This window comes from Loxodonta africana, chromosome 3, assembly GCF_030014295.1.
Source record: "Loxodonta africana isolate mLoxAfr1 chromosome 3, mLoxAfr1.hap2, whole genome shotgun sequence".
NCBI lineage: Eukaryota > Metazoa > Chordata > Mammalia > Proboscidea > Elephantidae > Loxodonta > Loxodonta africana.
In genome coordinates this window covers 91,046,581-91,061,346 of record NC_087344.1, presented here as the reverse complement: position 1 = coordinate 91,061,346, position 14,766 = coordinate 91,046,581, and the positions used below count along the sequence as shown (strand labels likewise).

Below are 14,766 nucleotides of genomic sequence, written 5' to 3'. Positions count from 1 at the left end.
AACTGACAGATACAGAGGTGCTCAGCAGCCCCTCCTAGACCTTATTCTCTCCTAGCTGTACATCAAATTCATCTTCCCAATCACAGGCCCTGACAAACAGCAGAGCACCCAAGTCCGGCTACAAGCATTTGGCTGCAGATCCATCGAGGCAGTGATTTTGACAAAGGTAGCAGTTTCCACAGAGGTAGCAGTTTTCTCTTCACAAGCTCCTCCCCCATGGTCCCACTTTGCAGCCAGATGTACATGGTGTGTCTTTCCATTTATTTGGGTCTTCTTCAATTTTAGTCAATGATGTTTTGTATTTTTCAATGTACGAGTTTTGTACTTCTTTTGTTAAATTTTTTTGTAGCTATTTTATTCTTTAGGGTGCTATGATAGAATTGTTTTCTTAATTTCATTTCAGATTGTTCATTGCTAGTGCATAGAAATACAATTAAGATTTGTATATTGATCTTGTATCCTGCAACCTTGTTGAACTTATTGGTTCTAATAGGATTCCTCAGGATTTTCTATACACAAGATCATGCCACCTGTGAACAGAGATCATTTTACTTCTTTGTTTCCAATTTGGAATGTCATTTATTTCTTTTGCTTGCCTGACTGCACTAGCTAGAATCTGCAGTACAGTGCTTCATCAAAGTAGTGCAAAAGGTCATCCTTGTCTTGTTCTGATTTTAGGGGGAAAGCTTTCAGTCTTTCACCATTAAGTATCACATTAGCTGTGGGTTTCTGCAGGTATCCTTTATCAGGTTGAGGAAGTTCTTTTCTATTCCTAATTTGTTAAGTGTTTTTACATGGAAGGTTTTGGATTTTGTCAAATGCTTTTTCTGTATGTATTGAAATGATTGTGTGGTTTTTGTTTTTGATTCTATTGATGTGGTTTATTACTTTGACTGATTTTCCCATGTTGAACCAATCTTGCATTTCTGAGATAAATCCCAGTTGTTGTGATGTATGATCCTTCTTATATTACTGGATTCAGTTTGCTAGTATTTTGTTAACAATTTTTACAACTATATTCATAAGAGATATTGGTCTATAATTTTCGTTTCTTGTGATGTCTTTTCTGGTTATACTGGCCTCATAGAATGAGTTGGGTGTTGGCCTCACAGAACTCTTCTGTTTTTTAGAAGAGTTTGTGAAGGACTGGTGTTAGTTCTTCTTTAAACACTTGGTGGAATTCACCAGTGAATCCATTTGGGTCTGTGCTTTTCTTTGTGGGAACTTTTTAAATTACTAATTCAATAAAATCTATTCAGAGATTCTATTTCTTCTTAAGTCAGTTTTGCTATTTTGTATCATTCTAGTACTTTTTTCACCTCATCTAAATTACCTAACTTGTTGGCATATAATTGTGCATAGTATTCCCTCCTTTTTAACCTCTGTAGAGTCAGTAGCGATGTTCCCATTTTCATTTATGATTTTAGTAATTAGAGTCTTCTCTTTTTCTTAATCTAGCTAAAGGTTTATCAACTTTGTTGATCTTTTGAAAGAACCAATTTTTGATTTTATTGGTTTCCTCTATTTTTCTATTTTCTATTTCATTTATTTCCACTGTAATCTTTATTTCCTTCCTTATGCTAGCTTTGGGTTTAGTTTGCTCTTCTTTTTTCTAATTTCTTCAGGTGGAAGACTAGACTATTGATCTGAGATCTTTATTTTTTAATGTATTTACACCTATAAATTTCCCAATAAAGGCTGCTTTAGCTGCATCCCATATGTATTGATGTGCTGTGTTTTTGTCTTCATTAATTTCAAAGTATTTTCTAATTTCTCTTGTGATTTCTTCTTCAACCCATTGGTTATTTAGGAGTATGTTGTTTAATTTCCACATATTTGTAAATTTCCCAAATTTCTATCTTTCATTAATCTCTAATTTCATTCCTTTGTGGTTGGGGAACATACTTTGTAGGATTTCAATCCTTTATTAATTAAAACTTCTCTTGTAGTCTGACATATGGTCTCTCAGAGAATGTTCCATGTGTACTTGAAGAAAATATATATTTTGCTATTGATACGTGGAGTGTCTATAGATATGTTAGGTCTAGTTGTTTCACAGTGTTGTTCAAGTCCTCTGTTTCCTTCTTCACCTCCTGCCTCGTTGTTCTATGTATTATTGAAAATGGAGTACCGAAGCCTCCAACTATTACTGTTGAATTGTCTATTTTTCCCTTCAGTTACGGCAGTTTTTGCTTCATGTATTTTGGGGCTCTGTTGTTAGGTAATATATGTTTATAATTATTATATCTTCTGGATGAATTGACCCTTGTGTCATTATAAAATACCCTTCTTTGTCTCAAAAAACAATTTTTATCTTAAAATCTATGTTGTCTGATATTAGCATAGTCACTCCACCTCATTTTTGCTTATTGTTTACACGGCATATCTTTTTCCATCCTTTACTTCCAACCTATTTATGTCTTTGAATATGATTCACGTCTCTTGTAGACAGTGTATCATAGTTTTTTTTTAAATCCATTATGCCAAATGGATTAAATCCATTTACAGTTAATATAATTACTGATAAAGTAGGATTTATGCCTGCAGTTTTGCTACTTGTTTTCTTTTTCATTCCTCCATTCCTTCATTACTGTCTTCTTTTGTGTTAGATATTTTCTATTGTACCATTTTAATTCCCTTGTCATTCCCTTTACTATTTATTTAGTTATTTATTTTCTCAGTGGTTGCCCTGGGGTTTACAATTAACATCTTAATTTATAACAATCTAGATCACATTAATAACTTAATTTCAATAGTATATAAAAACTTTGCTCCTATATAGTTCTGTTACCTCTCTCCTCCGTTGTGCTGCTATTGTCATTCAAATTAAATCTATATACATTATATCCATCAATGCAAATTTATAATTATTGCTTTATGCAGTTGTCTTTTAAATCAGGCAGGAGGAAAACAAGTAACAAGCAAAAAAATACATTTCTACTGTCTTTCATATTTACCAATGTAGTTAGCTTTGCCAGTGCTCTTTATTTCTTCTATGGCTTCAAGTTCCTATGTAGCATCCTTTTATTTTGGCCTAAAGGACTTCCTTCACTATTTGTTATAAGAGAGTATGCTAGTGAGAGATTCTCTCAATTTCTGTTTATCTGGGAATGTCTTAATTTCTCCTCTGTTTTTAAAGGATAGATTTGGTGAATACAGAATTCTTCACTGGCAGTCTTTTTGTTTAAGTGCTTTGAATACGCCATCCCAGTGCCTTCTGGCCTCCATGGTTTCTGATGATAAATTATCAGTTACATTAACTGAAGATCCCTCTTACATTTTGAGTCATTTCTCTCTTACTGCTTTCAAGATTCATTATATTTCAACACTTTGATTATGATGTGTCTAGATGTGGATCTCCTTCAGGTACTCCTACTTGGATGAACTTCTCAGATGTGTATATTAATATTTTCCCTCAAATTCGGGGAATTTTCAGCCATTATTTCTTCCAATATTCTTTCTGCCACTTTCTCTCTCTCCTGTACTTCTAGACTACAATTATCTGTATGTTGATATGCCTGATGATGTCCTACAGGTCTCAATCTCTTGTTAATTTTTTTTTTTCCTATTCCTCAGACTGGATAATCTCAATTAACTTATCTTCAAATTCACTGATTCTTTCTTTTACCTCCTCTAATCAGCTGTTGAGCCCCATTAGTGAATTTTCCATTTGAGTTACTGCACTTTTCAATTCCAGCATTTCTATTTGGTCCTTTTTTATAATTTTCATCTCTTTGTTGATATTCTCTATTTGGTACTTTCCTTTAGTTCTTTTTTATTAGGCTTCCTTTAGTTTTTTGGACATATTTAAGATAGCTGATTAAAGTCTTTCTCTAGTAAATCCAATGTCTGGGCTTCCTCAGTGACAGTTACTACTGATTGCTTTTTATCCTGTGTATAAACTACCCTTGCTAGTTTCTTTGCATGTCTCATAATATTTTGTTGAAAACTGAACAATTTAAATAATTTGATTTGGCAATTTTAAAAAATTAGATTCTTCCGTTCCCTGGAGTCTTTCGTTGTTGCTGTTTTTTGTTGTCTGGTTGTTCAGTGACTTTAATAAATTCTGTAAAGTCTGTATTCTTTGTCACATATGGCCACTCAAGTTTCTGCTCAATTAGCTTAGTGGTCAGTGAATGACTAGACAGAGACTTCCTTAATTGCCTGGAACTAATACATCTGCCAGCCTTTGCTAAGGGGCCCAGTATACATGTTGGGGCACTCAGTCAGGTGGTTTATAACTCCACCTAAGCCTTTACTTCCTTCTTGTGTAGGTCCTCAAGGTTAGCCGGAAGTGAGAGCTTAGGGTCTTCTCCAGTCTTTCCTGAGCATGTGTCCAGCCCTGTGCATGCACGTGGCCTTATAGTTTCCCAGAAGTATGTTAGAAGTTTTCAAAGCTCCCTATGAACATCTAATTCTCCGTCTTTTCCTATTAAGTATTTTTGTTAATTTTTTTTGTTTGTCCCAATTATTATCATCACCTCAGGAAGCTGTACTGTTAAACAATTACCACAGACCATTTTTGACAAATGCCCCCAGGAAAAGACTGTACTGGGTGAGCTCCAAGTTAAATAAAGACAAAACTTTCAAGTGAAATTTTCCAGAAAACTGCCAAGTCAAATAAGTCAACTATCTGAGGATGGGGTTTTGGAAGAGTTCCAACTCCATCCTGACCCTTCCAGTGGCTGCTGGACTGCTAGCTCGCACCATGATTGTGGACTGTTGGTTTCCAGGGCTACCATGGAGCTGGGGAGAAGATGGGATTAGGCAAAGCTAAATGCCCCAGAGCTCATTGTTCTTACCAAGATTCAGCCACTTTTCTAGAATAAATGCACCCTGGATTGTTGTAGGCACTTGGTTAATGTCCAGTGTTCTGGGAAATGTTGATTTCAACCATTTTTGCCAGTATTCTCATTAGTTTATGGAGGACAGGATTTTGGATGTCCTTATTCTGCTATTCCCAGTAATGTCACTCTATTTCCTCTCATTTTTAAATTTCTTTGAAAGCTATTAGATTGTTTAAAACAGTGACAATAATAGTATATTGTAGGGTTTGTATTTTTAGAAGTAAACGCATGACAATAATAGCACGAAGGATAGGAAGGGGTAAATGGATATATGTTGTCGTAAAGATGTTACATTATATGTAAAGTGGTATAAATTATTTGAAGGTATATGGTGGTAAATTAAAGATGCTTGTTGTGAATCCAACAGCAACCATTAAATTTTTTTTAAAAAGACTAATGGTCCACAGGAATCACAGCCTCCACTAAGCCTGAGACCAGAAGAACTAGATTGTCCCCAGCTACTAATACCGATCACTCTGACCAGGATCACAATAGAATGTCCTGGTTAGTGTGGAAAAAAAAAATTGTAGAAGAAAATTCAAATTAATAAAAAAGACCAGATTTACCAGTCTGAGACTAGAGGAACCTCTGAGACTACAGCCCTTAGATACTCTTCTAACTTGGAAATGAAGCCATTTCCAGGGATCATCTTTCAGCCAAATAACAGGCAGGCCAATAAATAAGCAATAACACACGCAAAGTAACGCTCCTTGTAACAATCATCTACTTGAGACAAGAAGCACAACATATGCCCAAAAGCAAAGACAAGAAGGCAGGAAGAGCAGGAAAACCAGACGAATGGAAATGGGGAACTCAGGGTGCTAATGGGGAGAGTGCTGACACATTGCAGGGAGTGCAACCTATGTCATGGGACAATCTGTGTATAAACTATTGAGTGGGAAATTAATTTGCTCCATAAATCTTTACCTAAAGCACAAAAACAATAAAAAAATTTTTTACATTTCAATAAGACAAAAAAAACACATAAATAAAAATTTTTTAAAAAGCCACACACAATACTAAAAAAACACAATCATTATAAAGATGTCAGGAAAAAAAGAAAACCAAAGAACAGAAAACAAACAGCAAGGTAGTACATTATATTACAACTATCTGTGTGTATCTATTTCTCTTACTATACTTTGAGCTTACTAAATTTGAATGAAAACTGAAATAAACCAAGGTTAATTGCTGTATTGAATACATTATTAATTCTTTTTTGTGTTAAGTATCCTTTTTACAATTTTTATTTTATTGTGGGTAAAATATATATAACACATAATTTGTCATTTTAACTATTTTTCAGTGTACAACTCAGTGACGTTACATTCATAACGCTGTGCAACCATCACCACCACCTATTTCCAAAACTTTTTCATCACCCTAAAAAGAAACTCTGTATCCATTAGGCAATAACTCCCCCTTCTCCACTCCCCCCAGCCCCTGGTAACCTCTAAATTTTCTTTCTGTCTCTATGAATTCGCCTATTCTATATATTTCATATAAGTGAAATCTTAAAACATTCATCCTTTTGTGTCTGGCTTATTTCACTTAGCATAATGTTTTCAAGGTTCATCATACCGTAGCATGTATTAGAATTCCATTCCTTTTTATGGTTTAATAACGTTTCATTGCGTGTGTTTGCGCGCGCGCACGCACGCACGTTTGGCTGCTAACCAGAAGGTCAGCAGTTCGAATCTACCTTATGGGATTGGAAACCTTATGGGGCACTTCTACTCCATCCCATAGGGTCACTATGAGTCAGAACTGACTTGACGGCAACTGGTTTGGTTTATGGTAATTGCATGTTCAACTTTTTGAAGAACTACCAAACTGTTTTCCACAGTGGCTACACCAATTTTACAACCTCACAGCAATGGACAAGGATTCCAATTTCTCCACATCCTAGCCAACACTTGTTATTTTCCAATTTTTTTTATAAAAGCCATTCTAGTAGATTGGAAGTGGTATCTCATTGTGGTTTTGATCTGCATTTTCCCAATGATTAATGATGTTGAACATCTTTTCATGTGCATATTGGTCATATGCATATCTTCTCTGGAGAAATGTCTATTCAAACCTTTTGCCCATTTTTTAACTGAGTTGTCTTTTTATTGTTGAGTTGTAATTCTTTATACATTCTGGATATTAAGCCCTTATTACACATATGATTTCCAAATACTTTATTCAATTATGTAGGTTGTCTTTTCACTTTCTTGATAATGTCCTTTGATGCACAAAATTTTAATTTTTATGAAGCCCAATTTACAGTATTTTATGCAAATAATGCACCTTTCTGCATTTGTTTGCCAACCACTCTCTTCCTCCACAAGGTATTTCCAGAAGCACCGCTATACAAATTTTTTTTTTTAATTACATATTGCTGTAAAAAAAAATATCAGCCTAGTGTACTTATGAAAATACCTTGCAGGGGGAGGAAGCAGTTGGCAAACAAACATAGAAGGCACATGTCATTTGCGTTAAAATCCAGTATCTATTTTTTGCTTCTGCTTTTGGTGTCAAATCTAAGAATCCATTGCCAAATACAAGGTCTTGAATATTTATCCCTATGTTTTCTTCCAGAAGTTTTATGGCTATAGCCTTTATATTCAGGCCATCAATCCATTTTAAGTTAATTTTTGTATACACTATTAAATCTAACTTCCCTGTATTGGAATTTGTGAGATTTTATAAAATTCTACTTAATTAATAAAATAATAGAAAAAGCTCAAAATCCCCGTCTTCATAAAAATAAGTCACAGAATTTAGTGCTAAAAGTTATTTTAGAAATTACCTTGAACAATTTCTTCATTTTATAATTATAGAAACTAAGATTCAAAGTGAGTAAATGACTGATAATTAATTGAAATAGTCACGTTGTTAGTCAGCAGCAGAGCCAATAGTAAGCTTGATATTTCATAATTCCTAGTTCAGGTCTCTGAAGAGAAAAAAATTTGCATACAATACCAACCACATATACAACTACATATAAATAATGTGCCCACTTCAAATGATTCTTACCTAGCAGGTCTAGCAAATGTCTATTTGGCAACATCCTGCTCCCTAGTTGTGTGTCTATCTGAAATAGTCATGCTTCCAAAAATACATATTGTTTAGAGTTCTAATTAATTCAAGTTTTAAACAATTAATCTGAATTACTGAAGTGTTCTTCACTTAAAAGAAAATAGAAAATACTGTGACTAAACAACCATTTAAAGCACCAGCCAAGTTCAAGGAATATAATCTTTCGTTCAAATCAATGACTAAATCTGTTACACTTACATCAAAAATGACAACAAAAAAATTATGGACTCTGTGTGTAGTAGTACCTGTAGCTCCCAGTGGGTGTCCTTTTGCAATCAATCCACCGCTAGGGTTTATGACCCACTTTCCTCCATAAGTGTTATCTCCTCTATCAACCAGTTTTCCACCTTGTCCTAGAGAAGGAAAGATAATATTCACAAACGTTAAAAATAACATTGCAACAATTATTATTATTTTTTTTAATTTCCAGGTTAAAGCCAAGAATTTCTTGGTGCAAACATTTCTTAATAGCTCAAACTAACATCAATTCCATATAAGCACTTCTAAAATTTAGGTGATATTGAGTAATAAATGCATGGAAAAAGGCTCCTATCAGCTCCTGAGATTGCTCCAAATACACCAGAGATTCAGAAAGCCAGAAGTAAAGTAAGACTTGAAATTGATACAATACTACATCTAAAATAATACTAGCTTTAAAAATTTATAATTTTTACAAAATATATTCACTTCTCTCCATTTTCAAATGTACTGCTGTATACTACACAAATATTTTAATACACAGAGAAAGAAACATTAAAAAATTAGCACATTCCAACTAGTGTCACATAATATCTGCATAAACTTTTCTATGAGAAATTAACTTGAGCTGTAAACTTTCATCCAAAGCACAATATTAAAAAAAAAAAAAAATTAGCACTTACATGAAATGAAGCTGGCTAAAAACACTGTTGTGTCATAAAAGTAAGCTTTAAAAAACAATTATACCACATGTTTAGAGGTTCCCACATTCCTGTCAATTCTGTAGTCATTCTTCTAGGTGGTTTAGAAGTAAGTAAAAATGCATACATTATATAAAATATTCTCCCAGCTCATACTTCTGATAAAGTGGTAAGAGGCAGGAGCTCCGAAACATTGATAGCAGTGGTGGTGGTGGTGTTGTCAGAGGCAGCAAACCTCTTTTGAGCACTCTGTGTCAAGACTTGTTCTGAGTATTTTATGTATATTTACATAATTTAATCCACAACTTCATGAAGTAGGTACTGTAATTCTCATTTTACAGATGAGAAAACAGGCACTGAGATGTTAAGTAACCAGTCCAGACTTAGAGTAGGGGATCTAGGATTGGTACTCAGACAGCCTGGCTCCAGAGCCCATGTTCTGAACTAATACATTACATAGTCTTCAAAAACGAAAAGGTTTCTCTACCAGCAAAATGAAATACATTAATCACACTTACTAACACTTCTATTTTGGCTTAAAATCTAGTTTGTAGATTAAAAACCTTTGGTTCAGGCATTCTTTTAATTTTTGGTGTGTACCTGACTTAGAGTCTGATATGAGGCTCTAGTCATAGCAGGTCTTTACTGAAACACAATTTGAAGAAGTTAGGATTTGAAATAGTTAGGTTCCATAACGTAATGGTTAGCACTCTGGACTCTGAATCAGGCAATCTGAGTTCAAATCTCAGTGGAATCCATAGTTCAGTATTTCTCCTTCTGGAGCCCTGGTGGCACAGTGGTTAAGAACTCGGCTCCTAACCAAAAGGTTGGTAGTTCGAATCCATCAGTCACTCCCCGAAAACCCTATGGGGCAGTTCTACTCTGTCCTATAGGGTTACTATGAGTCAGAATCAACTGGACGGCAAGATGTTTTAGAATTACATGGTGCTTTCAAAACTGCTAAGTGTTATTACTGTACTTATTAACAGCGCACACTGAGTACAAGGCAACCCCAAGAAGTGAATTATTTACCACTTTTTTTTTCCTTTAATATATACAATCTTGCACGTATTAGAAGATTCCAGAAGCAAGATCTCTTGAACTTCTTAACTAAAAAATCCAGAGATGGAAGTATTGGAAACAACCATTCTCAAATACCACGGATAGGAAAAATAAATTTGTATACTGTCTTAGTTATCTAGTGCTGCCATAAGAGAAATACCATAAGCAGATGGCTTTAACAAAGAGATATTTAGTTTCTCACAGTCTAGAAGGTTGTAAGTCCAAATTCTGGGTGCTGGCTCCAGGGGAAGGCTTTCACTCTCTGTCGGCTCTGGAGGAAGGTCCTTGCCCTCAGTCTTCCCATGGTTGAGGAGCCCCTCAGGCGCAGGAACCCCATGTGCAAAGGCACTTTGCTCCTGGTGCTTTCTTGGTGGTAGGAGGTCCCCAACTCTCTGCTTGCTTCCCTTTCATCTCTTGAGAGATAAAAGGTGGTGTAGACCACACCCCAGGGAAACTGCCAGATCAGGGAGGTGACCTGAGTGAGGGTGGTATTACAATCCTGTCCTAATCCTCTCAACATGAAATTACAATCACAAAATGGAGGACAACCATACAATACTCAGAATCACGGCCTAACAAAGCTGATACACGCATTGGGGGTGGGGGTGGGGGGGCATAATTCAATCCATGACATATACTTTGTACTTAGTAATAGAGACTTAAAATAAATGAAGCAAAAATTGACAGAATTAAAAGAGAACTGTCTATTTCTCAATCTGATAAATGGCATTAACAGTTAACCTCATACTTAATGGTGAAAAGCTAAATTGTATTCCCTGAAACTGGGAACAAGGGAATGATGCCCACTTTCACCACTTCTACTCAATACGGGTACTAAAGGTCACAGACACTGCAGTAAGGCAAGAACTAAAAAAAAAAAAAAAAAAAGGCAAAAAGATCAGAAAGGCAGAAGAAATAAAACTGTCCTTATTAGCAGATGATATCATTGTTTATAGCAAAACTCCCACAAAATTTACATAACTACTACAGTTAATAAATGAATTTAGCAAGGTCATAGGATACATTTCTTTTTATCAGTTGTGTTCTTACATATTTTCAGCAACCAACTGGAAAATGAAGGTAAAGAAAAAAATTTATGGCAAAAATATAACATATCTAAGAATAAATCTAACATATGACACCCAAGAAGTATACTGAAAACTACAAAACGTTCTGACAGAAATTACAAAGAGTTAAATAAATGTAAAAATACACCATCTAATGGATTGAAAGATTCAATATTGTTAAGACGGCAATTCTCTCTAAATTAACCTATACCAAAACCAAACCTGTTGCCATTGAGTTAATTCTCACTCATAGTGACTCTGTAGGACAGAGCAGAACTACCCCATAGAGATTCCAAGACCGTAATCTCTACAGAAGCAGACTGGCACATCTTTCTCCCACAGAGCAGCTGTGGGTTCAAACTGCCTACCTTTTGGTTAGCAGCTGAGTGCTTAACTGCCACTGGACCAGGGCTCCTTAATTGGTCCATACATTCAATGAAATCCCAATGAAAATTCTAGGTTTTTTTGTGGGTGGAGGAGGGACTGACAAATTTATTCTAATACATAAGTGAAAACGAAAAGGACCAAGAATAACCAAACAATTAATTCAAATGCACCAATTCTTCCTTATTCATTGTCTAGCTTTTACATGCATATGAAACAACTGAAAATAGCATGGCTTGGGTCAGGCGCATCTTAGTCTTCAAAGTGATACCTTTGCTTTCTAACACTTTCAAGAGGTCTTCTGCAGCAGATTTGCCCAATGCAATGCGTCATTTGATTTCCTGACAGCTGCTTCCACTGGCGCTGACTGTGGATCTAGGTAAAACGAAACCCCTGACAACTTCAGTATTTTCTCTATTTATCATCATGTTGCTTAATGGTCCAGTTGTGAGGACTTTTGTTCTTTATGTTGAGGTATAATTCATACTGAAGGCTGTGGTCTTTGGTCTCCATCAGCAAGTGCTTCAATTCCTCTTCACTTTCAGCAAGCAGGTTGTTAATCACAGGTTTTTAATGAGTCTTCCTCCAATCCTGATGCTGCGTTCTTCTTCGTATAGTTTACCTTCTCGGATTAATTGTTCAGCATAGAGATTGAATAAATATGGTAAAAGGGTACAACCCCGACGCACACCTTTCCTGATTTTAAGCCACGCAGTATCCCTTTGTTCTGTTCAAATGACTGCCTCTTGGTCTATGTACATGTACGTGGTCATGCTCTTCCTATGAGCACAATTAAGTGTTCTGGAACTCCCATTCTTTGCAATATTTTCCATAATTTATTACGATCCACACCGTTGAATGCTTTTACATAGTCGATAAAACACAGGTAAACATTTTTCTGGTATTCTCTGCTTTCAGCCAAGATAAGTCAGGCATCAGCAATGATATCCCTCTTTCTACATCTTCTCCTGAATCTGGCTTGAATTTCTGGAAGTTCCCTGTCAAAGTACTGCTTCAACCACTTTTGAATTATCTTTAGCAGAACTGTACTTGCATGTGATATTAATGATATTGTTCAATAATTTCCACATTCGGTTGTATCACTTTTCTTTGGAATGGGCACAATATGGATCTCTTCCAGTCATTTGACCAGGTAGCTGTCTTTGAAATTTCTTGGCATAGATGAGTGAGCACTTCCAGTATTGCATCCATTTGTTGAAACATCTTAACTGGTATTCTGTCACTTCCTGGAGCCTTGTTTTTTGTCAATGCCTTCAGCACACCTTAGACTTCTTCCTTCAATACCATCCGTTCTTGATCACATGCTATATATATACGTGTGCGTGTGTGTGTGTGTGTCCACATATACAATTGATTTTTAACAAAGGTACCAATAAGAAAAAAGTCTTCCCAACAAATGGCACCTTATATTGTATTAAAAAAAAAAAATCAACATCAATCGTTATCTTACACCATACCCAAATACTGACTCAAAATGTATCATATACTTAAATGTGAAACCTAAAACTATAAAACTTCTAGAATAAAAATAGGAAAAAACATCTAGGACCTTGGAACAGGCAAAGGTTTCTTAGAATACAAATAACATGAAGCATGAAAGAAAAGAATTAATAAATTGTACTTGGTCAAAATTAAAATTTTTCATTCTTCAAGAGACACTCTTAACAAAACAAAAGGTAAGACACAGACTGGGAGGAAATATTCACAACATACGTATGTCAGACAAACGCATCATACCCATAATACATAAAAAGAAAAATCAAACAAACAAACTCTCAGAACATAATAGAGAAGACAACCCAACGATAAAAGGGCAAAATACCTGGACATTTCAAAAAAGAAACACGAACGACCAATAAATGAAAAGACGCTCAAAACATCATTAGTCACCAGGGATATGTAAATTAAAACTACAATAAGATTCCAATATACACGCTTCAGCCAGTTGCCATAGACTCGATTCTGACTCACAGTGACCCCATGAGTGCCAGAGTGGAGCTGTGCTCTATGGGGTTTTCGATGGCTGATTGTTTTGGAAGATCACCAGGTTTTTCTTCCGAGGTGCCTTTGGCTGGACTCAAACCTCCAACCTTTCGGTTAGCAGCCGAGCGTGTTAACTGTTCATACTGCCCAGGGACTCCACACACTCTTTTTAGAATGACTAAAATTAAAAAACTGACCACATCAAGTGTTGGCAAGTAGGTGAAGCTAATGAAACTGTCTTAAACTGCTGGTAGTAATGGAAAATGATAAACCACTTATGAAATGAGAAGAAAAATCCTCCGGATCTCATCAACTAGTATTTTTCCATTTTCCTTCCTGCAAATCTTTATTCAAACACAATTTGAAATAGTTAGAATTACATATTTAATTTTATATCCTTGCTTTCCCATTTAACAGTGTAAGTACCCTTGACTTAAATGATTTGCACGCTGAGTGTACATCTCACTGTTGGTGCTGTCCAAGACTGCATGTTCTGTTTACCTTCACTTTGCACAGTGTGGCAGCGTCACCATGGAGGGGAAGATGATTAGTGGATTAATTAGTTTAATGGCGAAAGCAAAGATTTCTCTGTGAAATTTAGCGAGTTAACCTGCCTCTTCAAAGATATTACCTTCTGGACAGAGTCCCAGTGCTTCATAAGTAACGAGTTCATTGACAGAAAAGCAATCATGAAGTTCTATTACATCGATATCACTTGGTCTCAGGCCAGATTTCTCATAGCACCTCCTGGCAGCTTCTTTACTCATATCAAAACCAATCTAAAACCAAAACCATGTATCAATTAAGGACATCAAAACTGGGTTTTTTAGATAAGGAAATTTTATAATGCATATATGATTAACACATGCATAATTTTAACAGCTGAGAATTAACCAGACACATTAAAGTCTCAGTTGATCTATATTACACAGAAAGTCCAAATAAAATTAATATTCAGGGGGGAGAACACACATATTAAATTTTATACTATAAAGGACAGAGTTTTAAATAAAACATATGAAAAGACTTGTAATTCCTTAGGCCATATCTTGTGGTTAGTTACAAAACTCTACCAAACCACAACGTATAATTGTGGTAAATAGGTTGAAGAGTTTTATCAACAGATCATTACGATTCAAATACACTGAAAAATATGGAGGACTTTCTATATGAAAACATACAATCTTCCTTTAGAAGATCATATAGGATTCAAACCGTATGTCCCAAAGTCCATGCTCTTAACACCTCTCTGTTCTCAGATAATAGAAGAAGATGCGAAATCAGTCTTCTTCAAGGAATAAAACTGTGGTGTAAGGGAAAGTATACTGTTATCAGAAAATCTGAGTATAAAAGTTCTACCTCTGCCACACCTTAACTTTGTAATTTGGGTAAGTTATAGATAGGGCCATTTTCAAATTC

At 35.4% G+C, this 14,766-nt stretch overlaps 1 protein-coding gene across 2 annotated transcripts in view; it reads right to left on the bottom strand.

Moving 5' to 3' along the window:
- SCP2 (sterol carrier protein 2) overlaps positions 1-14,766 on the bottom strand; it is a 160,478-nt gene that overhangs the window by 79,223 nt on the left and 66,489 nt on the right. For both annotated transcript variants that reach the window (XM_023549587.2, XM_064281981.1), the window contains 2 exons: positions 13,979-14,126; positions 8,177-8,284 (listed from right to left, as the gene is read on the bottom strand). In XM_023549587.2, the coding sequence (XP_023405355.2) occupies positions 8,177-8,284; positions 13,979-14,126 (256 nt within the window). The remainder of the gene's footprint in view (positions 1-8,176; positions 8,285-13,978; positions 14,127-14,766) is intronic.